Genomic DNA, 25,323 nt, shown 5'->3' with positions numbered 1-25,323 from the left:
AATGTTAAATTAATGAAAAATAGAGAATTGTATTAGATTTCTCTTTAATGATTTTATTCAATAATTTAAATTTAAAAAATAAAAATTAATGATTATGATTTTGTTAAATAAGAGAAACAATAAAATAGAATTGACGGAGAAGTGATGCTTGATCGCAATGTGTACCTAGTGGATGTTGTAGGTGAACCAATTGACAGAGTATTGAAGCTTGATTCCTTGCAGGGTGCTAAGCTACGGAAAGGCATCAACATGGCCATCTTTAAATACCTGGCACTAGTAAAATCGTAGAGGACCCACTCAACCGTAAGTCGGATATTTAATTTCATCTAATGATTTCATTAATATCAACTTGTTATTAATTACATTATAATCTCTCATATTCTCTATGGTTATGAAATATTTTCTTTGAATATAGAGATGTAGCTATCATGTGTTTCACTTGTTGATTGATATCATACGATTTGCAAATAGGATTATATTCAAGTAGGAAATGAGATTAAAATGGACATGGATCGTATGAGATTAAGAGAGAGAAAGTTTCTCTCAACCAGAGCGTGGTTTGATCTTCTCCTCTTGGATTTGCCAGTCTCATTCCTCGTCGGCTTCTCCTAGCTTCGAGCAGAGAAAGGCTTCAGATCTTTTGGTTTCTAGTTTGGTCTTGTGGGAGAGACCTCCCCTTACTAAATTCGGTTGTATATGTTGGGTTGGTTGTTTGCAGGTGGACGATTCATTGAGTGGACAGTTAGTGAAGACCTCCATGCTGGTTTCGTTTGTGGTTCTAGACAAAAAGGTGGTGGAAACTCCTTTGCTCTTGCTGATTCGCATCACTGGGATATGCTTCTACACATCGATTGGCAAGGTCATCATTGTGGCTAGTGTGCTGTGAGCTCTGTGACGACACCCTTCGACGTTTATATAGTTATGTTTTAACTCTCTTTAAGGGGGAAGTTTTAGGACCTGTTTGGATTAACTCTTGAATATAACTGATAGCTGTTACTGTTAGTTGATAGTTGATAACTGATAGCTGATGATAGCTGTTTTATATTAAGTATTTGGTAAAATTATATTTAGCTGTTGCTGTTAGTATGTGAAATGACTAATAAAGGTATATATCATATAATTTATTTTATTATTTAAATAAATATAAAATTATAAATTTATTATATTATATTATTTATTTTATTATTAAATTAAATATATAATTATTAAATTATTATATTATATTATTTAAATAAATATATAATTATTAATCTTTTATATTATATTATTTATTTTATTATTGAAATAAGAAAGTAATTATTTTTTAAGATAATTATATAATTTTAAAAATATAGATAAAATAATAAAATAATTATTATTGTTAATAGAAAAATTTATAATTAATTTTAAGTTTTTGGATATAAATAAATATTTTATATTTTATGTTATTAATAAAAAATATTTTAATAAAGTTGAAATACATTAATTAAAATATTAAAATTACAAATAAAAAAATAAAAATATTAATAATATTAATTTTCAAGTTAAATAAAAAAGGATAATATGGTCAAAATAAAAAATAAAATCAGATCAGCTATCAGCTGATGAGAAACAGCTCTAAAAATAGAGCTGATACAAACTGCAAGTGATGGGTATCATATCAGTTACCCATCAGCTATCAGCTCTATTTTTTTTAACTTGCCAAATACCACAATTTACCTATTTGGGTGTCGATCAACTATCAGCTACACCGAACAGGTAAACCAAACACCCCTTACTCTGTTATTTTGTGATGCTATGCTGGGTTGAGCATTGGCGCCCCTTGTGGTGCTGGCTTTTATATGTAGACATGGATCGTATGCTTGCTTTCGAGGCATTCACAACAAGGATGCGTGGATCGATTTAAATATTGATCCTACCAAAACTCTGGTTTTCTTCCTAGGAATTTCTCCATTCATTACAAGTAATCATTACATTTTCTCTCTCGCTTGAACAGGACTACAAATAAAGCACGTTTTCTGATTTCGCGTTTTGAACGAATTTTGGTTACCAGTGGCACCTTATGGAATGAACCAAGGGCAAAGAGCTGTGTGGGGCAACAAGAACCTGTGGCAGGCTTAAGATTTCCGGAGGATTACCGCTGGCCGTTGATGTGCTAATCAAGGGTATGTTTGGTTTAACTGCCGAATACAGTCAATAAATTACTAAGTTACTGTTAATCGATAATCGATGATAGCTGATTTATGTTAAGTGTTTGATAAAATTATAAATATATAATATATAATTTATATAATATTATATAAGTGCCGTTGACATGTGAAATAATATATATTATATAATTTATTTTATGATTAAAATAAATATAAAATTATAAATTTATTATATTATTTATTTTATTATTAAATTAAATATATAATTATTAAATTAATATATCATATCATTTATTATATTATTAAAATAAATATATAATTATTAATCTATTATATTATATTATTTATTTAATTATTGAAATAAGACAATAATTAATTTTTTTTTTAAAAATATTTAATAACTTTAAAAATATAGTAAAATAATAAAGTAATTATTATTATTGATAAAAAAAAATTTATAATTAATTTTAAGTTTTTAGATATAAATAAATATTTTATATTTTATGTTATTAATAAAAAATATTTTAGCAAAATTAAAATGTGTTAATTAAAATATTAAAATTATAAAAAAAAATATTAATAATATTATTTTTCTAATTAAATAAAAAAAATAATATTATTAAAATAAAAAATAAAATCAAATCAGCTATTTAATGAAAAACAACTCTAAAAATAGAGCAAATATAAACTGTACCATATAAACTATACCATATCAATTACCCATCAACTATCACAACGTTTTATTTTTTTAAACTTATCAAACACTTGGGTCTCTAGCAGCAATCAACGGTACCCCTCCCAGGTGAATCAAACACTCCTAAGACTTTACTGAGAAAGATTAGAAAACCTGTGAAATTGCATGATAAAACACTCCTATCTCTGCAACGTAAAGATGGACGCCCTTCAATACGGGCTTGGAGGACCTACTGCAATGGACTGCAGCCATTGGTGTCTTGCTGGTGTTCCCGATACTTTTGGAATGAAATTCTTTACAATCTCATTCTTTGATTACGTAGGAAATTGAACTATTATTTCAAACGAAATAATAAAATTGTCATCAATTACATGTAATTGAAAATAGAGATAACAGTGAAAAGGACAAATTCTTTTTGGTGACAACATAGCCCACCAACACATTGGAAAAACTATTGATAAATTGGTTAGCCAAAAACAGCTAAAAATAGAAAAGAAAAGAAAAAGAAGGAAGTTGTGTGGTAAATGATAGTTGCCATTCCAACAGTCTCTGCATATATGTTGAAGCTTTTTATGTGCGCAAATCCATAGATCTTCTTCGAGACACATTGCATATCCTTTATTATTTTAACGAACTTTCCTACAAAATGGAAAACTATGTGTATAGAAAGATGGTTGCGAATAAGTTATTCCAATTACAACTACATAGAGATATATTTATAATTCAGTTTATTAACAATTAGGAAAACAAGCAAAGGAAAAAGTGATTACCTTCTTCTATGAGTTCTGCAATTAACTTTGTCCTTAAACTTTCTTGAGCGTTGATGCCACAATTTGTATCACCCTCAAAAACCATGCTAGTAGTCTTCTTCTTGTTTGCGTCATGTATGCCATTGAAAATCCAAATAGCAGCCCACATGCAAAGCCTATTGATACAGATTTCCACCCAAACCCAGTTGCATCTCCTTCTTGCAAGTTTGGTGATGGTGCTAATTGTTGTGTGACATCACCACTGTTGCATGATTTTGATAAAGGAAATCCACATAATCCCAAGTTTCCTTCATATGAACTATTTTCAAATGTGTTGAACTGCTTTCCTGTAGGTATGAGTCCTCCAAGTTGGTTGTAAGAAAGGTTCAAGATTTGAAGAAATGTTAAATCCACCAAACGTACAGGAATCTCTCCAGTGAGCAAATTGTAAGAGAGATCTAATGATTCCAAATTGCTCAAATTTCCTAATGATGACTGGATGCAACCAGTAAAGTAGTTATGGGAAAGATTAAGCTGTTTAAGTGATTTAAGCTTCGAAATTGCCTCTGGAATCTTCCCTGTAAATTTATTCCCAGACAAATCAATCATTGTAAGAGTGGTTCGGATTTTTACCAATTCAATGTCCAATCCTTTCCATGTCATTCTTGCAGAATAATCATAACCGTAATCTTTCATCATCATATATTCCATGTTTCTATCAACATCCATCATTGCTTTGAGATCCTTGAAAAAATTTGACGGCAAATTCCCACTCAAAACATTGTTGGAGACGTCCAAGATCCTCAATTTAGGAAAGGAAAAGTTGGTGGAAGGACTCTGCATAGAACCATGTAGCTTATTGAATCGCAAGATAAGAACTCGCAATTCTGTAAGAGTTCCAAGAAAAGAAGGGAACGTATCCTCTATCTTGTTGTTGCCAAGGTCCAAAACTTCCAAATATCTACAATTGGTGATGGATTTTGGTATGTGCCCTTGGAATTTATTGCCATTGAAATTTAGATATCTCAAGCTATTCCCTTCTGAAAATGTAGTAAAGATAGTACCTTGGAAATTGTTCAAACCCAGACCAAGTACCAAGAGTTTTTTGAAGCTTCCCAGACAATATGGGATGGAACCACTTAAACCATTCTTAGACAAGTCAAGAATTTGTAGAGATTTCAGCTCACAAATGGAAGGAGGGATTTCTTGAATCAGTTTGTTGTTTGATGAAAGAATAAGAACACTGAGATTGACAAGTTTGGAAACTGAACTTGGAATTGGGCCATCCAACAAGTTATTACTCAGATCAAGGTACCTTAGTTTATGACACTGAAACTGACTTATACGACCAGTCAATGAATTGTTTTGAAGAAATAGGTACTGCAAAGAGGGTAGATGGAACAAGGAAAATGGAATTGGACCATCCAACATGTTGTTACTGAAATCGATAACCTCCATTACCGATCTTGATGGCAGTTCGCCAATATGGCCAGTGAAGAGATTATTCTCAAGGTGCAAGTGTCTTAAGGAAGACAATTTGAACAAGAAAGATGGTATTGTCCCATTTAGCCAGTTACTCGATAAGTCGAGATAGATAATACTGGAAAGCACGCTTACCTGATTAAGGACAGAGCTCATTCGTTGGTTGTCTCGAGTGAGGACATTGTTGCTCAAATTTTCCAGGCATCGTGGGATATAGCCACTTAAATTGTTGTTAGACAAGTCCACAACTTCCAGGGATTTCAACTGGCAAATTGAAGCGGGGATCTCTCCATTTAATTTGTTTGGAGACAAATCAAGAATCAACAAGTTAATAAGCTTGAAAATCGAACTTGGAATTGGACCTTCCAATGTGTTATTCCCTAAAACAATAATCTCCAATGACTCGCTGAAGTTTCCCAAACATCCTGGGATAAAACCACTTAACCTGTTATTAGACAAATCGAGCATTCGTAGAGATTTCAACTTGCAAATTGAGAAAGGGATCTCTCCAGTCAAATTTTCATTTGATGCAAGGATAAGACTATCCAAATTGACAAGATTGGCAATTGAACTTGGTATTGGAGCATCTAATAAGTTACGACTCAAGTCAATATACTTCAAAGAAGAAGTATACTGGAATTGACTTAGATGACCACTGAATAGGTTATTCTCAAGGAATAGATTTTCCAAAGAAGGCAGAGAAAACAAGGATGGTGGTAATGCTCCCTTGAGAAAGTTATGAGATAAGTGGAGTTGGTTCAGGGATGAAAGCTTGTGTACTTGGAAAGGGATTGTCCCTGTTAGATTATTATTTGACAGGCTCAGGAATTGCAGTTTTGTGAGATTACAAACTACAAAGGGAATTAGACCACCAAAATTGTTATTTGAAAGGTCTAGAAAGTTGAGATGAATAAGGTTTCCAAGCGAGGATGGGATTTGACCATTGAAATTATTTCTGGAGAGGTCCAAGCGAGTGAGTTGTGTAAGATTGCCAAGACATGCAAAATTAGACCCCATAACATTGCAACTACTAAGATACAATTCTTTTAACAAATTTAGACTATTAAAGAAATCATGCTCTAAATATATTGACATGCTTGTGTTAGAAAGAGCCAAGTACCTGAGGGGCCTAGTGCCATTTATTCTAGGAAAAGATCCTGTGAGATCCTTATTGACCCATAGATCAAGCACCTGAAGGTTTGTTCGATGGAATATGTCATCTGGGAATTGTCCTTGTAATCCACAGGATGCAAGTTTCAGAGATGACAAAGAAGAAGAAAGATTCATCAATGAATTGGGCAGAATCAATGACATGTCTACTCCATTTAAACTGAGTTCTCTTAGCTTACTTAGGTTTTGAACAACCTTGCTAAAAGTACTTGTTTCTAGCACCAAGTTTTCATTATAAGAGAGATCAAGAAAACTCAATTTGGACAAAAGAGATATTTCTGATGGAACTTGGCCTGAAAAATTTGAGAACCCAAGGTTAAGATATGTCAAATTCAAGAACCGGCTAAATTGAGAAGGAATATGGGAGCCATTGAAGTCATTGTTGGAAAGGTCGAGGTTCTGGAGATGGGTAAGAAAGAAAAGAGTGCTGTTAGAATTGAGACTGCCATGAAGCATGAAATTAGCAAGATTAAGGCTTATTGCATGGCCTGTCTCCATGTCACACAAGACTCCATCCCAAGTGCAACAATCTGTCCCCTCTTCCCAAGACTCTAGCTTGTGGTGTCCTAAAGAAACAGAACTACTAGTGAAAAGGGAATTCTTGAATTGGAGCAAGGCGAGGCCTTGGTCATGAGGACACAATAACGGTAAAGAGAAAGAAGGAGAACATATGGTTTGGAAATACAAAAGAAGGCAGAGAAATTGACTGAGCCAAGGTAACTCCATGTCTTGTAAAGAAGGTTAAATGAGAAAGGAAAACATAAGACTAAGAAAGAGATGAGCGTTGAGAAAGCACAGATGAGAATCACTATTTATAGATCAAATTAAGGTCGTGCCCAGTGGGGTAAAGTAGTTTTTGAACATATGGAAGACTTGTATTTATGCCAACTCCCTTCTATGGGTCTGGAACGCAATTTACGGAGGTCCTCATGGGAAAGAGAGTCTTGCATTGTCTTTCAAGTCAATGAAGAGCATAATCGTCAAAGTCGACGATTTTTCAGATCATAATGTCAAAATTTAACCACAAGTCATTGAAGGTTGACCATATGAATACATACTACGTTGGATCGAGTCAGTTTCTTGGTGTATATATGAGATATTTGCAAATGTTCTATGTGAAACAACATTTCTGTTTTGCAAGGAAGAAAGAAACAGTGTTTCACACCTTACTGCAATGAGAATGTGTCAGAAATTAATTAAACTCTTTTATCAAAATGCTTGCTAAGTTTTTCCTTAACTTTTTTTTATAAAATCTGTTTTTGCCTATTAAAAAATAATTAAATTCTTATTCAAAAAATAAAATGAAATTATATATATATAGATAATCTATTGAGATTAAGATAAATATTATCATTTAATAGCTAAAAGCTATTAAAATGATATAAAATTTCAAAAATAATATTGAAAAAAAATTAAAGGTGGAAATTAAAAGGTTTTAACCAATTAAAATAAGAAAGAAAATAGAAAAAAAAAACACCAAATAAAAATTTTATAATATTGTTATTGGAATTATAACTCAAAATTGAGTCAAAGATTGATTGTGTGTGTGAAATTAATTCTATAATACTCTGTGCGTGCAAAATTAATTTTCTAATGCTATATTTTGTATTTTTTTTAATGATAATAGTAGATATTTTTTTAGTTTATTATTAATTAAAAATATATATTTTAAAATTTATATTGTTAAAGTATTTTAATTACGAAAAAAGATATAATTATCTTTTAACTTCCATTTATAATTTATTTAGATTTTGTTTAAATTATATGAATATATTTAAATAATATTATCTTCTATGTAAGTGTTGAATAAATTTAATTATAAAAAAAATTAAAAAAGCCCAAGAGTAAATAAATAACACTTTTATTGTTAATTGTAAACAGTATAGTATAATAATAGTAATATAGGAGAAAAAGAAAAAAAATTTGATTTATGTTGGGTTGGTATTTATTTCTTAGTAAATATACGTGGGGGTACAGTCTTGCCTTTTCTGGAAGAGATAAATTAGTCAAGTTGAACATGATTTACGTGGGGGTACAGTCTTGCCTTTTCTGGAAGAGATAAATTAGTCAAGTTGAACATGATTTACGTGGGGGTACAGTCTTGCCTTTTCTGGAAGAGATAAATTAGTCAAGTTGAACATGATAACCAAATGCAAAAGAGTGAAATGAGCCCCTTAGCAGAGATACAGTGCAAGGGCTCGGGAACTGAATGAGAAAGATGGTTTGGCTGCTTTATTTTTATAGTCTTAACGCCACCTGTATTGGGTCTGCTACAAATCACTTCATCTCTTTGTTTTAATTTGCCAAATTATTAATTTTTACCATCTACAGTTAACTTATCATTCTTTCAACCTAACCCAAACAATAATCATATCACTGGCTTTACTTGCTCCTCAAGCCAAGCCATACTTATTTCTCTGTCTCTCGTTCTCACCAAAAAGGAAAAAGAAAAAGTAAATCATAGTTATTTTGTAGAACAAAGTAGTTAAAAATTTAATTATAAGCATTCAAAGTATTTATATTTGGTAGAAAAAAAGAAAAAAAATTAAAATTAAAAGGAGTAAAAGGTTACAGAAAATGTAATTGCAGATGACTATGAAGAAAACTAAAATAAGAAAGAGAGTATTCATAGTAAACTTGATATATACACTCAGCCAATTGTTATTTCAATTTAAATTATAATAAATTCTATTTAAAAATATATTAATATAATTTTTTATTGACTGAGTGTTTATATTGCATATGTAAATCTTGGGAAAGATTTGAGTCATACCTCTTTTTATCAATAAAACACCATTTATTCATAGAGAATAAAGGTACAACTTAAAGCTCATGGTTCACAGCTCTTATAGCCAAACCCCTAACTAGATCTAGCCCAGGCTCAGACCAACACATAAGTCTAAGTATTAGAAACATTACAGACTCATACCCAGAGAAAGAAGGGCTAAAGTCCTAACTGATAGAAACCAATAAAGACCTGTCTTTCCCTCTCAGTAATCCATCTTCAGAACCGAGCCGCTGCCTCCTCAGAGGAGAGTACCAGCTAAAATAGAGGAAAACTTTCAGATTTCTCATGTATACACAGACTGGTGGGATCTCAACCACAAGAAAATGCAGCCATTCAACATAATAAACAGAGACCTCAAACAAGAAACCCAAAAGCTCGGGAACTAAGCGAGGATTAGCTCAGCCAAGGGAGCAAACGAACCAAGGACATGCTGGATGAATTCAGAAGCAGGCATGATAAAGCTCCGGCATCTCAATCTCATCTAGCCAAGACGATCACACATCCTTGAGAGTACCAGTTAATAGATGATACTATTGGAAAGGCAGCTGTTAGCTGCCACTTATTTTGCATTTATTTAGGGTATTTGTTTAGGAATTTTTGTGTGCATATCTGTTCTTACCTTTTGTTGTATGATTCTGATACAATTTTGATAGTTTAGCTTGATTAGAAACATATTTGTTAGCTGTAATTTTTTATATATATCTTTGATTTCTGAGGCAATAAACATCAGAATTCTTATTCCAAAATTTCTTAGTTCTTTTACATGGTATCAGAGCCATGGCTGATGAAAAGAAAAATGAGAGTTCTGGATCAGGGAAGAAAACTTCTAGTTCTTACACACTGAATTCGAATGACAACCCAGGTAACTTGATTACCCAAGTTCAGTTGAAGGGCGAGAATTATGAAGAATGGGCGAGAGCTATGCGGACTGCATTGCGGGCTAAAAAGAAATACGGTTTTATTGATGGATCTGTTAAGCAACCAGCAGATGACTCACTGGAACTCGAAGATTGGTGGATGGTTAACTCTATGCTGGTTTCTTGGGTGTTTAACACCATTGAACCGATGCTTCGCTCGACTATCTCTCACATGGAGAACGTAAAGGATCTGTGGGAGGATATTAAACAGAGGTTCTCGATTGGGAATGGTCCACGAATGCAAAGAATCGAGATCGACCGCGAATTGTAGGCAGGAAGGTCAACCGATCGTGTCCTATTTCGGAAGACTCAAAACGTTATGGGATGAAATAAACAACTATGATCAGATATCAGTGTGTATCTGTGCAGGCTGCAGATGCAATCTTACCATTGAATTGGAAAGAAAGCGTGAAGAAGAGAGAGTTCATCAGTTTTTGATGGGCTTGGATGAAGAAGGAAACGTAACAGTGCGCTCTAATATTTTGAGCACTGAACCCTTACCCAATTTGAATCGTGCCTATGCTATGGTTGTTCAGCAAGAGCGGGTGCGAACTATGACATGAACCAAGGAAGAAAGAGGCAATCCTATGAGTTTTGCATGTGACACCCCTTACCCGACTACAGTGTAGCCGAGCAAGTTATGCCACTCAGTGTGCCGAGCACTCTATTTTATCTTAATTCATTTTTATTCTTCCTTTTGAATATAACTTGTGAAATATAATTTATTTAAGCCATTTATCGAAATTATTATTTATTTGAGGTTCCGAAAATTTTAAAGAAAATCCGGCGGAGTACCGGCTAAAAATGGAGAAAACCGTTCTTCGGAACCTGTGAAAAACACTTCCAATATTCACATTCAATCATTTCCAAACTCCAATATCAAAATCTCATCAATATTTCTCAATTTCAGTTCTCAACATTTGTCAACCATTCATTTCTCAATCATTCATCCATCTCATATGATACCATGCATATATCATAGAGAAACATTCACTTTTCCATTTACAACCACACTTTACATTATTTACATGAATATCAAAATATATTACATAAGTTCAAATACATACGAGAAAATAAAATCAATTACAAAATACCAAAATGACATCTAGCGTCCTACCAATGCATCACGATGAGGTGACATGCATACACTATGCAGAATCGTGAACCGCCTTACCAACTGTGGTCTCACCGGCGCTCATCCAATCTTCGCATCTACGCGTAAAAGCGACGCTAAGCATAAAGCTTAGTGGTGCAAATAATAAAATAGAAAAAAATAATATGCAACATAAAAATCATAATTTCTTAGCCATTGTGTTCATAAGAACGAATAATTACCAACTTAGTGTTTAGTCGAGGGCTAATTACGTTTTATGATATTTACTTCTTCATGAATTTTAAGTTTTCATTGTATTCTATCGTAATCATTCCGATATTTAGTTTTCGTATTTTCTTTAACAATCGTTCAATTACGCTTATACTTTTCCATGCCCAAGTAACCTATACAAATCGATCGGATCGATAAACTAGCACGGGTACTGTGTACCTCGCCGTCACACCATCGGTCACAATGTGTCTCCGGTGGCAAACAGAATGGCTAATAAGCCATATAAGCAATAAGGCATAAAGCCAAGTAAAACATCATAATCAGTATAGCCATAGGCTATCACATCACAGAATGGCAATGAAGCCATATATCATACGCAGTACTGCTATCAGAACCCTATTGGCATGCCAACCTATCCAAACCAATCACATTAGGCCTACTAGGGCATTTGATACTTTTGAATTCTTCAATTTTTTTGAATTTCAAGTTTTTATGTCACTATTCACTTCAATAGTCAACAAAAAGTTGACTTTTGCATAGAACATAGGTGCATTGGTTTTAACAATCCCAATGTACCCCATTTTGCATTTAAAACTTATTAGTTTTGGTCACTTTCTCAAAGCTTAGGTCATTTTGGCAAAATTGCCAATTTTTGATTTTGGTGTCACTATTTACCTCCTTGGTCAACAAAAATGTTGACTTTTGGAATAAAAATGTGTACATTGACTTTGGCACTCCCAACATACCACATTTGGTGTTTAAAACTTGTTGGCATTAAGTGTTAATACCATTTCTAAGTTTAACCCAACACAAGCAGAATTTTCAGTTTTGGTGAGTCAACTTCACTGTTCCATTGGACACTGTTACTGTTGGAATTTGAAGAAATGTAAAACATGAAAGTTGTTCCTTATTTTGTCTAGTTGAATTTCCTTTTTTGAATCACTCCATTTGGAGTTTTGTAGCTCCAGATATGGCCCAAAAACCCAAGCTGTCCAGATGTGCATTCTGCAGAAAATTACCATATCTACAGTGCATGAACAGTGACTGGAACCACTTGTTTGGATGGGTTCTGGCCATAATTTGGGGTAGGTTCCTTCATGAAAGTTGTTTGTCTATGTCTTAACTTGTTGCCATAAAAATTTCAGGTCAATTGACCAAATCTACAGTGAGTTATGGCCAAATGAACAGTTACTATTCATTTGGTCAATTCTGCAGAATTCAGTGCAGGGTATCCAGATTGGGGCCAAGTTTTGGTCCTCTTGCTTTGGTCTTTTGGGCATGGTTTCTTCAACAAAAATGTGCCATTATAAGCCTAGTTTCATGTCCAATTGGCCAAACACCAATTGAACTTACACAGCCCAAGTTATGGCAGTGCAAAGGGACTGAATTTTCAGTCCCTATGCTGCTGCCCTAGGGCAGCCTGCAATCCTCACTTTGCAATCTCATTTTTCTGTCCATTTGTTGTTCAAATTACCTAAAATGGTCACTAATTGACCATTAAAATGCTCTCTAATAATTTCCTAAGCCAAGTCACATTTTCACCTTTCCAAACCCTAATTCAAATTCATAGTTTATGCCATGTATCTTAGTAGCTACCAATGCATTGCTCATATGTTTATCACTTCAACATGGTTTCTATTCCACTCTAAGCTCATCAAAACACTTCCCCTTATTCCATAGCTAGGGCAGACAAAATTCAAGATGTTATACACATAAGTTTTTGTTAATTTAAATCACAATTCTTACTAGTTTCAAGTCCTAAATCATGAAAATAAAGAGTTTAATGGATATAGGTGCACTAACCTTAGGAGGGCAGAATTTTCCCAAGCAATTCCTTCACTTTCTTGGCTTTTCTTGGCTGCCAAACACTCCTACAAGGTGTGTGGACAAGTTTTAATGAAGAGACCTAAGGGTTTTAGGGTAAGGAATCAAAGATTGGAAGGTATAAAAAAAATAAAAGCTATGGAGGAAGAAACTCACGTTTTGGCTGGTTGAAGATGAAGAAGGAAATCAGAAATTTTTTGTCTATTTTTCACTCTTTTAAGTGTTTTAAGATTGCTTGTTAGATGGTGATTGGTTAGGAGTAAGATAATGACATCATGTGATGTCATTATCCTTAATTTCCACTATTTTTCTTTGCTTTTCTTTTCTACCACATTTCAATTTAATTTTTAGCAATATTTATTCATATTTTGAGTCATAATAATTATTTACTTAACTGGACAAGTCGGCCAAAGATCACCTCTGAAGGCGAAATGACCAAAATGCCCTCCGTTTGGTTTAACGGGTTAAAATTGTCTGTACCGATTGAAAAATTTTTCTAAATATTTTCTTGGCATTCTAATGCCATAGGAACCTCAATGACCCTTCTCTGGAGTCCCAAAAATTATTTTATGAATTTTTACCCGGTCTAGGCTCCTCGCTATAGAATCAAGAACTTCCCTCCGGTTACCCATCGCTTGGGCACCGGCTCGTTTTACTTGGTTGTATTTTATTTTCTAAAATTTTTACTAAATTTTTCTTATTAATATTTGAGTTAATTATAGTTCCTCACTTTAGTTTAAATATTTTTTCGGACGTTCTAACTGTCCGGACCGACACCGGTCACCGGAACAATAGAATGTACGGAGTTATTACGGGGAGGGTGTTACATTGCAATTCTAGTAGGAAGTCGAAATTCAGGGGGGGATAAAGACAAATCCTCAATTTGTGCTAATTGCAACCGAGAGGGACATGATGCTGAAAGTTGTTTCCAGCTGATGAGTTATCAAGAATTGTGGGGTAATAGACCACGTGGAACTTCTGCTGGACGAGGAGGTGGTCAAAAGCGTGGCAATGAAGCAGGACGTAGCAAGCGAGGAGTTGCTCGTGCCAACGCCACACAAGCAACTGGAGTTGATGGTGGGCGTGGAATTGTGACAGATTCAGATCGAAAGGGTCTTAGTGGATTAAATGAAGAGCAGTGGGCTGCTTTGCTGGGCATGTTGAATTCTTGTCAGAATGGTGGCAATGAGAGGCTGACAGGTACGCAGAGGATATTTCCTTGGATTATTGACACAGGAGCTTCCCATCATATGACAGGAACGTTGGCATTTTTGAGTGAATTGCGTGACATTGTGCCATGCTCAGTCTAGTTACCTAATGGAGAAAAGACCTTGGCGGTGAAAGAAAGAACTGTGTTGCTTGGAGGAGACTTGAAATTGCAACGAGTCCTTTATGTGCCAAATTTGAATTGCAATCTGATCTCTGTATCACAACTACTTAATGATTCAAATTTGGTTATTCAACTCACTAACAAAATTTGTGCTATACAGGACCTAAATTCGAGGAACCTGATTGGAGCGGGTGAGCAACGCGAGGGGCTGTACTTTCTCAAGGGAGTGACATCGGTACATGCTTGCAAGGTAACTGATGTGGGGTCTTTTGAGCTTTGGCATAAGAGAATGGGTCATCCTTCTTATAAGGTGGTAGAGTTAATTCCAGAAGCTGGTAGCATAGTTAGGAAAACTAATAAAACTTGTGAAGTTTGTTTTAGAGCAAAGCAAACAAGAGAGATTTTCTTTTCTAGTGACAATAAAGCTGATGGTTGTTTTGAATTGATACATTGTGATTTGTGGGGACCTTATAGAGTCCCAACTTCTTGTGGAGCAATTTACTTCTTAACAATTGTTGATGATTACTCTCGTGCTATTTGGATATATTTGCTGAATGGAAAACAAGAAGTAGCTTGTGTTCTTAAGAAATTTGTTGTGATGGTTAAACGCCAATTTGAAAAAAATGTGAAAATTGTCAGAAGTGATAACGGAAGTGAATTTATGTGCTTGAAAGAATATTTTGATGAACAAGGGATGTTGCATCAGACTTCCTGTGTAGGAACACCTCAACAAAATGGCCAAGTGGAAAGAAAACATCGCCATATTCTTAATGTGGCAAGAGCCTTGCGTTTCCAAGCAAATTTACCCATAGAATTTTGGGGAGAATGTGTACTTGCAGCCAGGTATTTGATTAATAGGACTCCATCTATGTTATTAAATGGTAAAACCCCATATGAGATGCTCTTTGGGAAAGTACCTTCTTACAAACACGTTCGGGTTTTCGGTTGTTTATGCTATGCGCATAATCTGAATCAGGATAAAGATAAGTTTGATAGTAGAAGTCATAGGTGTGTTTTTGTTGGGTATCCATTTGAAAAGAAGGGATGGAAATTGTATGATTTGGAAACTAAAGAATACTTTGTATCAAGAGATGTGGTATTCACTGAAACAGAATTTCCATATGCAAATGAGAAAACAATGGGTGATGAAATCATTAAAAATGGAGTTGAGGAGTTGGGTGATGAAGTTGATGGTTTAGAGAACAACTTGGGAAAGGAGCACGATGAAAGTGTGGGTAGAGAAAGTGAGGTGAATCCTGAAATGGAAGAATTGATCTATGAAAACAGTGAGGGAGTGGATAGAGGTGAAGTTGTTGAAGAGCAACTAGGTAGGGGACAAAGGGCCAAGCAACCTAGTGTTCATTTGAAGGATTATATGACAAACGCCATCAAAACAAGCCCCTTTGTATGCTCACCTTCCCAATCTGATTCCTCAGGTACGCCTTACTCTACAGCACATTATGTGGGTTATGATAAATTCTCTGCACAACATCGATGTTTTTTGGCAGCCATTACTACAGGACATGAACCAAGCTCTTATGCAGAAGCAGTTAAGGATGAACGGTAGAGAGCGGTTATGAGAAAAGAAATACAGGCTTTGGAGGATAATAGTACATGGACAGTTGAAAATCTACCATTTGGGAAGAAAGCAATAGGAAGCAAGTGGGTATACAAAATTAAATACAATTCTAATGGAAGTGTTGAACGATGCAAGGCGCGGTTAGTGATATTGGGAAATAATCAAGTTGAAGGCATAGATTATCAGGAGACTTTTGGTCCTACAGCAAAAATGGTTACTGTGTGCACCTTTCTTGCCGTTGTGGCTGCAAAGAATTGGGAACTCCATTAGATGGATGTCCAAAATGCTTTCTTACACTGTGATTTGGAGGAAGAGGTTTACATGAAGATGTCGCCTAGATTTGCTTCTCAATCACCAGGGAAGGTTTGTAAACTCTGAAAATCTCTATACGGTTTGCGACAAGCACCTAGATGTTGGTTTGCGAAATTGGCTGCATCTCTGAAAGCTTATGGATTTCAGCAATCATATTCATATTACTCTTTGTTCACTTTTCGTGCTGGGACTGTTCAATTGAATGTGCTTATTTATGTGGATGACCTTATTATCTATAGCAATGATGTTTCCGTTGTACAAAAATTCAATAACTATTTGAGTCGTTGCTTTCATATGAAAGACTTGGGGAAGCTAAAATTTTTCTTAGGGATTGAAGTAGCCAGAAACTCGAATGGTATTTTCTTGTGTCAACGTAAGTATGCGTTGGATGTAATTTCAGAAGTTGGATTATCAAGGTGTGCCGCTAAAACTCCTCTTGAACAAAATCACAAGTCGCCCTTACCGAGAGTGATGATGTGGATGATCCCGCCAAGATAGGCATCCGTGGGACGGCTTATTTATCTAACAATAACTCGGCCCGAGTTGTCTTATTGTGTGCATATTCTTGCTCAGTTCATGCAACAACCGAAGAAAGCTCATTGGGAGGCAGCTGTTAGAGTTGTGCATTATTTGAAAGGAAATCCAGGTCAAGGTATACTACTGCATGCCAATTGTGATCTCAAATTGTCTGCTTACTGTGATTCTGATTGGGCTAGCTATCCTTTGACGAAACGGTCTTTGATCAGTTATTTTGTTCTTTTGGGTGAATCCCCTATCTCGTGGAAGACTAAAAAGCAACAGACAGTATCTCGCTCATCCGCTGAAGCTGAATATCGGTCTATGAGTACTACAACTTGTGAACTTAAATGATTGAAAGGATTATTGAATTCTCTTGGTGTGGCGCATACTGAACCTATGAATTTGTATTGTGATAGTCAGGCAGCTCTGTATATAGCTACTAATCCTGTCTCTCATGAACGTACCAAGCATATTGAAGTGGACTGTCATTTAATCCATGATGAGATATTGAATGGTAACATTCGAACAGATTATGTACATAGTTCAATGCAATCTGCGAATATCTTCACAAAGGCGTTAAGAAAGGATCAGTTTGACTTTCTTCTTCGCAACTTGGGCATTCGAGATCTCCATGCTCCAACTTGAGGGGGGGTATTAGAAAGGCAGCTGTTAGCTGCCACTTATTTTGCATTTATTTAGGGCATTTGTTTAGAAATTTTTGTGTGCATATCTGTTTTTACCTTTTGTTGTATGATTTTGATACAATTTTGGTAGTTTAACTTGATTAGGAACCTATTTGTTAGCTGTAATTTTTTATATATATCTTTGATTTCTGGGGCAATAAACATCAGAATTCTTATTCCAAAATTTCTTAGTTCTTTTACAGATACCAAGAAGAGGCCATTCAGATTCAATCATATTAGATGTTTGGAGGAGCCTTGACAGAAAGAGCACTAAATTTGATCTACACCTACCAAAGCACAACAACAACAAATCCCCATGCAAAAACTTATGAAGAAACAATCAAAATGAGAGCAAGGGTGCACCAATTACCGTGAACCAAGAACATAAAGCAAAAGAAGGGCAAGGACAGAACCTCCAAAATTTTGTGAATCTAAGAGCACTGTACAAAAATCAGTAACAGTCGTCATATATATATATATATATATATATATATATATATAACAGAGTCCTATTTGTTCTATCCATAGTATGCTGGTACAGGGCCATGAGCGGGAATTCTATTCCTGTAGAATATAGAGTAACCATGCACCAGAGAAGCCATAATTCTTCCAGGATGAGGTCTTTGTCAGGATGAATGCTAAAGCAGGTGAGAAAGGGGTTATCAGGGATATAGATAGATAAGGATGGGAGCAATCCTCTTAGGGTATTCCTGGCACTTAGATAATGGAACATGTGGTCTTTTGCGAACTGGGCTATTTTTGTGATAGGCTGGTTAGGCGAGCATCCTGGAGGAAAACTATCTGAGGTGGGAACAAGAAAACTAGGAGTGTGGAGAAGATGATGAAGCCATGAGGATTAGAGGGAGCGTAGAGCAAGATCTTATGAGGTGAAGTTTCTTAGGTCTGGATAGTAGATCAGGAACCAAGTTATGCTTCCTTTAATGTGTTGAACAAGAGGAGTTCCTTATGGGCCGTAACATCTTTGGAGAAAAGGAGGATGTCATCCATATAGATGAGAGCACTGTGGAGTATGGGCTCGAATATTTTTGTCATGGCCTTCTGGAAAACAGATGGGGCCGTTTTAAGGCCGAAAGGGAGAATAGTCAACCCCGATCACTCAAGCTGAAGAAGTTCTGAATTGGCAAACAAAGAATGCAACTGTCCAAAACAAAACGTTGCAACGAATTGACTCCAAGATTGATCAGGTCCTTACAAGGACTCAACATATTAATCAAAAGGTCAATTCTTTCACTGCATTCACTTAGAACATGTACAAAGATTTGCAAGGGAAAATTATCCAGCTTGATAAGGTTTTAAGATCCTCAATCCAACAATGAAGATTTGGCGCCGAGTTCAACCATAAGGAACTAGAAATTAGAAGGTTAAGAAAACAGCTAGCCCAAGTTGAAGCAGACTTGCACAAACCAACAGAGGCTCCTGTTTCTTACAGCCCATTTGCCACTCAAATCTCTCATAATCCTTTCCTTCTCACTCCTGAGCCTGCTTACTCTCCTTTTGGTCCTTTCAACTATTCATATGAACCACCTCCGACCACATACAACTCATCTCCCTTGTTTAGACCAACACCAACACCTACCAGATATGAACCAAGAAGCCCATCTTCTTCAGAAGAATCTCATCCTCCAAAGAGAAAGATTGATAAAGGCAAGGAAAAGATGTATCCTGATCCTCCTCCTCAGCACATGGTATCTGTACCTTCTGAGCTAAAAGATGACTCTTCAGATGATTCATCCGATGGTGATAGCGAGGATGGACAAATGGACATCACAACGTTGCTCATGGCTGATCCACAGCCAAACGCGTCTCAGACGGGTCCTTCGCCAACTACAGACTCTACCAGCGACACTATAAGCCCTGCCACTAGGCCTCCTCAAGCCCAAGATCCACATGTCGAGATACCAAAGGATGACCCAATCTTGGATTTTAATTTCCAAGGAGCCCAACAGCAATCCAGGCCCAGTTCAGGCCCATGGTTCACATTGGACGATGTTTCTCCATCAAAATAGAGAGATCGTCTTGCAGAATTTAAAACTTGGCTTGACGTCCAGATGCATCGAGAAGGTGCTGATTCTCATGCTGTTCTTAGAGAATTTATATCTCGGATTGTTGGTACATTACAAGACTGGTTTGCCTCCATTGGAGAATATCATAAAGCCCAATTTTGTCATCTAAATACTGTACAAGCTGTTAACGCTATTTTTGCTGAATTTCTTGGAGATGCTTCATTATACAGCAAATAGTTGCGATAGGAGTATTTTAATATGGGATGTTGCTCTTTGAAAAGAACAGATATTGAAAGGCATTACTAGCGCATGGCTCAGCGCTACTATTTACTGAATGGTTATAATGATGTCAATCTCAGGCATACATACATTGCCTCTCTCCCTGAAGCGCTCCAACCAGAGCTCCACAGAAGCATTGTTGCTACCAGAAGAGCAATGAATGCCATCACTATTAGAGAAATACACCAGATGACTCTGGCTTGCTTAGACAAAATGTGTGAGCAACAAAAGTTATTCAATGATATTATTGATAATAGTAAGGCCTTGAAGAATGTTTGCCAGAAGTCCTACCTTGCTATCAAATGCAAGGAGAAGAATTGTGAGTGTAGGCCCAAAAAGAAGGGACATTACAGAAAATATTCTGGTTCTTCAAGATCCAAAACCCCTTTTAAGCAAAGAAAAGGGAATAAACCAGCCAGATATTTTCGAAAGAAAAGAATGAGTACAAAGAAGTCTGATCGATGCTACATCTGTGGCAATCGGGATCACTATGCTAAGAATTGCCCCAAGAACCCTAACAAAGCTGTCAAGCTTTTGCAACATATTCAGCAGGCTTCTCACATCTCCTTGGAACAAGATGATGTTGAATCTTTGTTCTCTGAACAAGATGAACCTAATGAAGAAACTGTCTTTGCCCTCGGAGCAGATACTGATTTTGACCCAGACTACTCCCTGTCTCAGAAGGATCAAAGTCAGATACTGAGGCCCATGACCCTTCTTACCTAGCCCAACATATCCAAACCTCTCACCCAGCTCACAACCCAGACACTATTCCAATCCCACTAGTACCACTTCACGTCCTCCCTAGCAAGTATGATCGGCCCATCAGTGTAATTGGTTTTCTCGATACTGGAGCCCAAAGAGTATGATGAAACCTAGCATTTTACCTCCAGAATGCTGGGTCCCTCATACAGAATACTTTAAGGCAACGGATGGTAATATTTTCAAGACCAGCCTCATTACCAAGCATCCCTTTGAGATTCAGTTCTTCCCCACTTATATCCTCTAGAACAAGGTCATTGGGTCAGATCTTCCTGACAAGGATCTGCTGATAGGTTTTTACTTATACCAACAAGCGAAACATCTGAAGATACTCCCAACAGGATTAAAATACAAGAGGAGTTTTCAGCCATTCACCTCTGTCCCAAGGCTATACTCTTTGACTGATGCCTCAGCTGAATTTCAAGAACACAAAGAACTCCTCCTAAGATGTTGTACTGACTCCCATGCACAATTTCATCATCGTCACCCCTTGTGAAAAAACCTAGAGTTCTTTGTCAACCTTCCATTCAAGCTCAATGAGGATATAAATCTGACCAAGGCATCATATTCGGGGATGAATCCTACAGACTTGGCTTTAGCCCAAGAAGAGTGCAAACAGTTATTCCAACAAGGTCTTATAGAGCCTACATCCTCTTAGTAGGCTTGCCAGGCCTTTTATGTAGAAAAAAGATCTGAGTGACTAAGGGGAAAAAAGAGACTTGTCATTGATTACAAGCGAACGGCAGTTTTTCTTTTACTTTTATAAAATTTTTTATTCTTTTTACATAATATGTTAAAATAATATCCACATTCATTGTTAACAAAAATGATATTTAAAAAAAAATTATTTATTCTTTTTACACAATAATGTCAACTCATTTTGTGTTTCAACACTTTCGTAACTCGGCTATGCACTCAAACACTATTTTCATATAATTATTTTTTTACTTTATTTTTTTTATATTTATTCAAATATATATTTGATTTATTTAATTATTAAACTTATACAAATTATTATTTTCTTATCAAAATAATTTTAAATGACTTTATTTATATTGTAATAATAATTATACTACTATTGTTATAATTTTTTTTTAAAAAAATTATTTATTCTTTTTGTACAAGAATGTTAATAGACCCATTGCCTCATTCCTCCGTAACTCCACCACACCCACTTGTAAAAACCCTTTTCCTTTATTATTATTATTAATTTTTTTTTTAATAACGCTTGCTGTGGTAAAAATTACAGTAATAGTAATCATGCTTCTATTCTTACAATATTAGGCTCTTTTTTTTTTTAATTAAATTGTTCAGTCTTTTTACGCAATAATTTCAATCAATTTAGTGGCCCTGTATATACTAAAACCCTAAAATTATTTTAATTTTCTTTTTAAAAAAATATTTTCACAAAAAACCACCGTAATGTGTTTTTCAATATAAAATTTTTCAACAATATATTTTAGAATTTATTATTTATTATCGAGCTTCTGTACTTTATACAGAACTATTAATAGTTATTTGCATTTATAATTATATATTTCCCTCTTTATTGTGTTATAATTATATAATAATTTTAAAATTAAATTATTAGAAAAATGTAAAAAAAAAAACTTTACATAGATTTTATACTCTTTTATCACTTTTATTTTCATATAAATTAAGAAAATATATAATTATAACTTATTTAGTATTGCTATTAGTTGTTATTCGGAAAAAATATATTTTTAAATATATTACAGAGCTGATATTAAAATTTAATTTTAAATTAAATTTGACATATTTTAATCATAAGAACTCAACATTATTTTTTTATTATTTTATTAATTGTTTTTCATTTGCTGCCCCCACTCCCTTAAATACTTTGGGCAGATTTTTATATTTATATTTATATGAAATAAATCTACATTGTAGAGGTAATGATTGGGATTGTGTAATGTTTGTAGGTGATTCTCTAAATCGGAATCAATCCCAATCTTTGACGTGCATCTGTGCCCAATGCTAATCAACATATACATATTAAAATTAAAATACAAAAATTACCTTATAAAATTAAGTCATTTGACTTATTAATGTACATGATTTAATGATTTGTCAAATAATATCCATTCCCCATAAATATTGATAACTTGAAATTTAATTTATACTTTTTAATTTTCAAATTTAAATCTTCATTCTCCTTTTTCTTTTTATTCATTTTATTTCTTTTAAAATTATAAAATTTTTATATTTACTTTTTTTATCCTTAATTGCTATACATGAGCCAATTTAAAATATAATACAAATTATTTATCAAAATTTAAAATTCAAAATTAAATTATATTTATATCAATTACTATTAAATAATTTATTTATCTCACTTTTTTACCTACTTATATCGATAATTTAATATATCAGTATAACTTTTCAATGATTTATATAAAAAAAAAATAAATGTTGTTTTAAAAAAATACAAAATATTGTATAAGAAAATTAAATAATGAAGATTTACAATTGCTGATAAGTATAAAAAAAAAATTCAATTTTAAAAGAACAAACTTAAGACTTAAAAAAAAAAAGGGGAAGAACAAAATGCAAATCATAAATCAAGAAATTATTATTATTATTATTGAATATTATTGTAATATTTAAAATTTTATTTTTGAGCAGATTTATTATTATAATTATTATGGCCAAATTATTTCTAATAATATATGGTTTTTTTAAAATATAATTATACTGTAAAAATATTATATTGTTACATTTTATGGAAGAATATTTAGAGTAAAATAATTGATAATCAATAAGAATATAATTCTTCAAAATTTTAATTATATTTAATATAATTAATTAATAATAAATTATAATATAATTTTAAAATATAAAATTTTATAAAAATAAATATTAAATTATATATTAAAATAAAAAATAAATAAGTCAAATAATACACTTACTAGTTACACTATTACAATACATGCAAGGAGATGTTTGTACTTTAAATTACATTCACGGTATGCCTATTTCATTTGCTTTTCTTTTTTCACTATTATATATCGGAGCTTATGAGCATCGAATATAATTAGTACATTTATTTATGATGTTGTAGGATTATGGAATTAAAAGTGATGCTTGATCGCATTAGAGATGGCAATTGGCCTGATTTTTTTTAGGCATGATTTTTTTAAATTTTCGATCTGATTAAATTCTAATAGAATGAGTTTGGATAGTATATAAGCGGGTTTAAAATAGGTTCAGATTTAAAATTTAATACTTGTAACGGGTTTGAGACGAGTTCGAATTTTACATGTTGAATATCCGCTACCCAAACTTATTTATATAAATATTTAATTAAATATAAAAAATATATATATTTTTAATAATATTCATAAATTTTTATATATTTTATTTTATATAAAATAAAATTGAAATATTTTGTGAAACTATTACATTTTTAAAATATAAATTATTAATAAAAATAATTTGTTACGTAAATTTTTAATTAAAATATATAAAATTAAATAAATTCGAATATTTTTTAAATATAATAATTGATTTTAAAATGAGTTCAGATAATTAAAAATAAATTTTAATTAAATTTAAAAAATATTTAAATTTTAAAAATATTAATTATGTTTATACAGTGATTTTTACGGAATGTGAAGCAATTGATAGAGTATTGAAGCTTGAATCCATACAGCGTGGCAAGCTCATCTTTAATACTTGACACTAGTGGAACCGTAGAGGACCCACTCAATCGTAAGTCGGATGTTTAATTTCATCTAATGAATCAACTTCTTATTATTTACATTATAATCTCTCATATTCTCTGTGTTTATATGAAATATTTTCTTCGAAAATAGGGATTTAGCTATCATGGGTTTCACTTGTTGATTGATGTTATACAATTTGCAGATGGAATTATATTCAAGTAGGAAATGAGATTAAAAAGGACATGGATCGTATGCTTGCTTTCAAGGAGGCACTCACAACATGGGATGGGCGGGTCGATTCAAATATTAATCCTGCCAAAACTCTGGTTTTCTTCCAAGGAATTTCTCCATCTCATTATAAGTAATCATTAAGCAATATACCCATAATTACATTCTCTGTTTCTTTTGAACAGTACTAGAAATAGAGCACATTTTCTGATTTATTGTTTTGAACGAATTTTGGCTATCGGTGGCACCTTATGGAATGAACCAAGGGCAAAGAGCTGTGTCGGGCAACAAGGGCCGTTGATGTGCTAATTAAGTGTTTGCTGAGAAAGATTAGAAAGCCTGTGAAATTTCTTGATATAACACTCCTGTCTCTGCTACGTAAAGGACACCCTTCAATTTACGGGCTTGGAGAACCTACTGCAAAGCAATGGACTGCAGCCATTGGTGTCTTGCTGGTGTTCCTGCTACTTTTGGAATGAAATTCTTTACAATCTCATTCTTTGATTAGGTAGGAAATTGAACTATTATTTCTGATGAAATTAAAAAATTGTCATTAACATGTAATTGAAAATAGAGATAACAGTGACAACACTATATGTACAACATTACGTAGGCAAATTCTTAATGGTGACAACATGTGCATATCCATAGATCTTCTTCGAGACACTTTGCATATCCTTTTTTTTTATAAGCAGTTTTTTTATTTTTTATTTTATTAATCACAAATCCAGGAAAAACTTAGCATAGGTCATCCAACTAAACCCTGATCAACTGACCTCTCTAGAACACTCAACTTAAAATGACAAATACTAAGTGAAAAAATTTAAAGAAAATATAATACAAA

General features: G+C 33.7%; 1 protein-coding gene and 1 pseudogene across 1 annotated transcript; one reads left to right on the top strand and one right to left on the bottom strand.

Moving 5' to 3' along the window:
- The first annotated feature begins 144 nt into the window (after window positions 1–144).
- LOC131173934 (protein trichome birefringence-like 41) lies at window positions 145–24,983 on the top strand (annotated as a pseudogene).
- On the bottom strand, window positions 2,958–7,047 carry LOC110646927 (receptor-like protein 9DC1). The gene is made up of 2 exons (XM_058136728.1): window positions 3,594–7,047; window positions 2,958–3,462 (listed from the first exon to the last, which is right to left on the bottom strand). Exon 1 carries the CDS (start codon window positions 6,948–6,950, stop codon window positions 3,627–3,629), a length of 3,324 nt encoding a protein of 1,107 aa, XP_057992711.1. The 5' UTR covers window positions 6,951–7,047; the 3' UTR covers window positions 2,958–3,462; window positions 3,594–3,626.
- Window positions 24,984–25,323: the final 340 nt, after the last annotated feature.

The sequence above is a fragment of the Hevea brasiliensis genome, chromosome 15 (genome assembly GCF_030052815.1).
Source record: "Hevea brasiliensis isolate MT/VB/25A 57/8 chromosome 15, ASM3005281v1, whole genome shotgun sequence".
NCBI lineage: Eukaryota > Viridiplantae > Streptophyta > Magnoliopsida > Malpighiales > Euphorbiaceae > Hevea > Hevea brasiliensis.
This window is presented reverse-complemented; position numbering and strand designations above follow the sequence as displayed.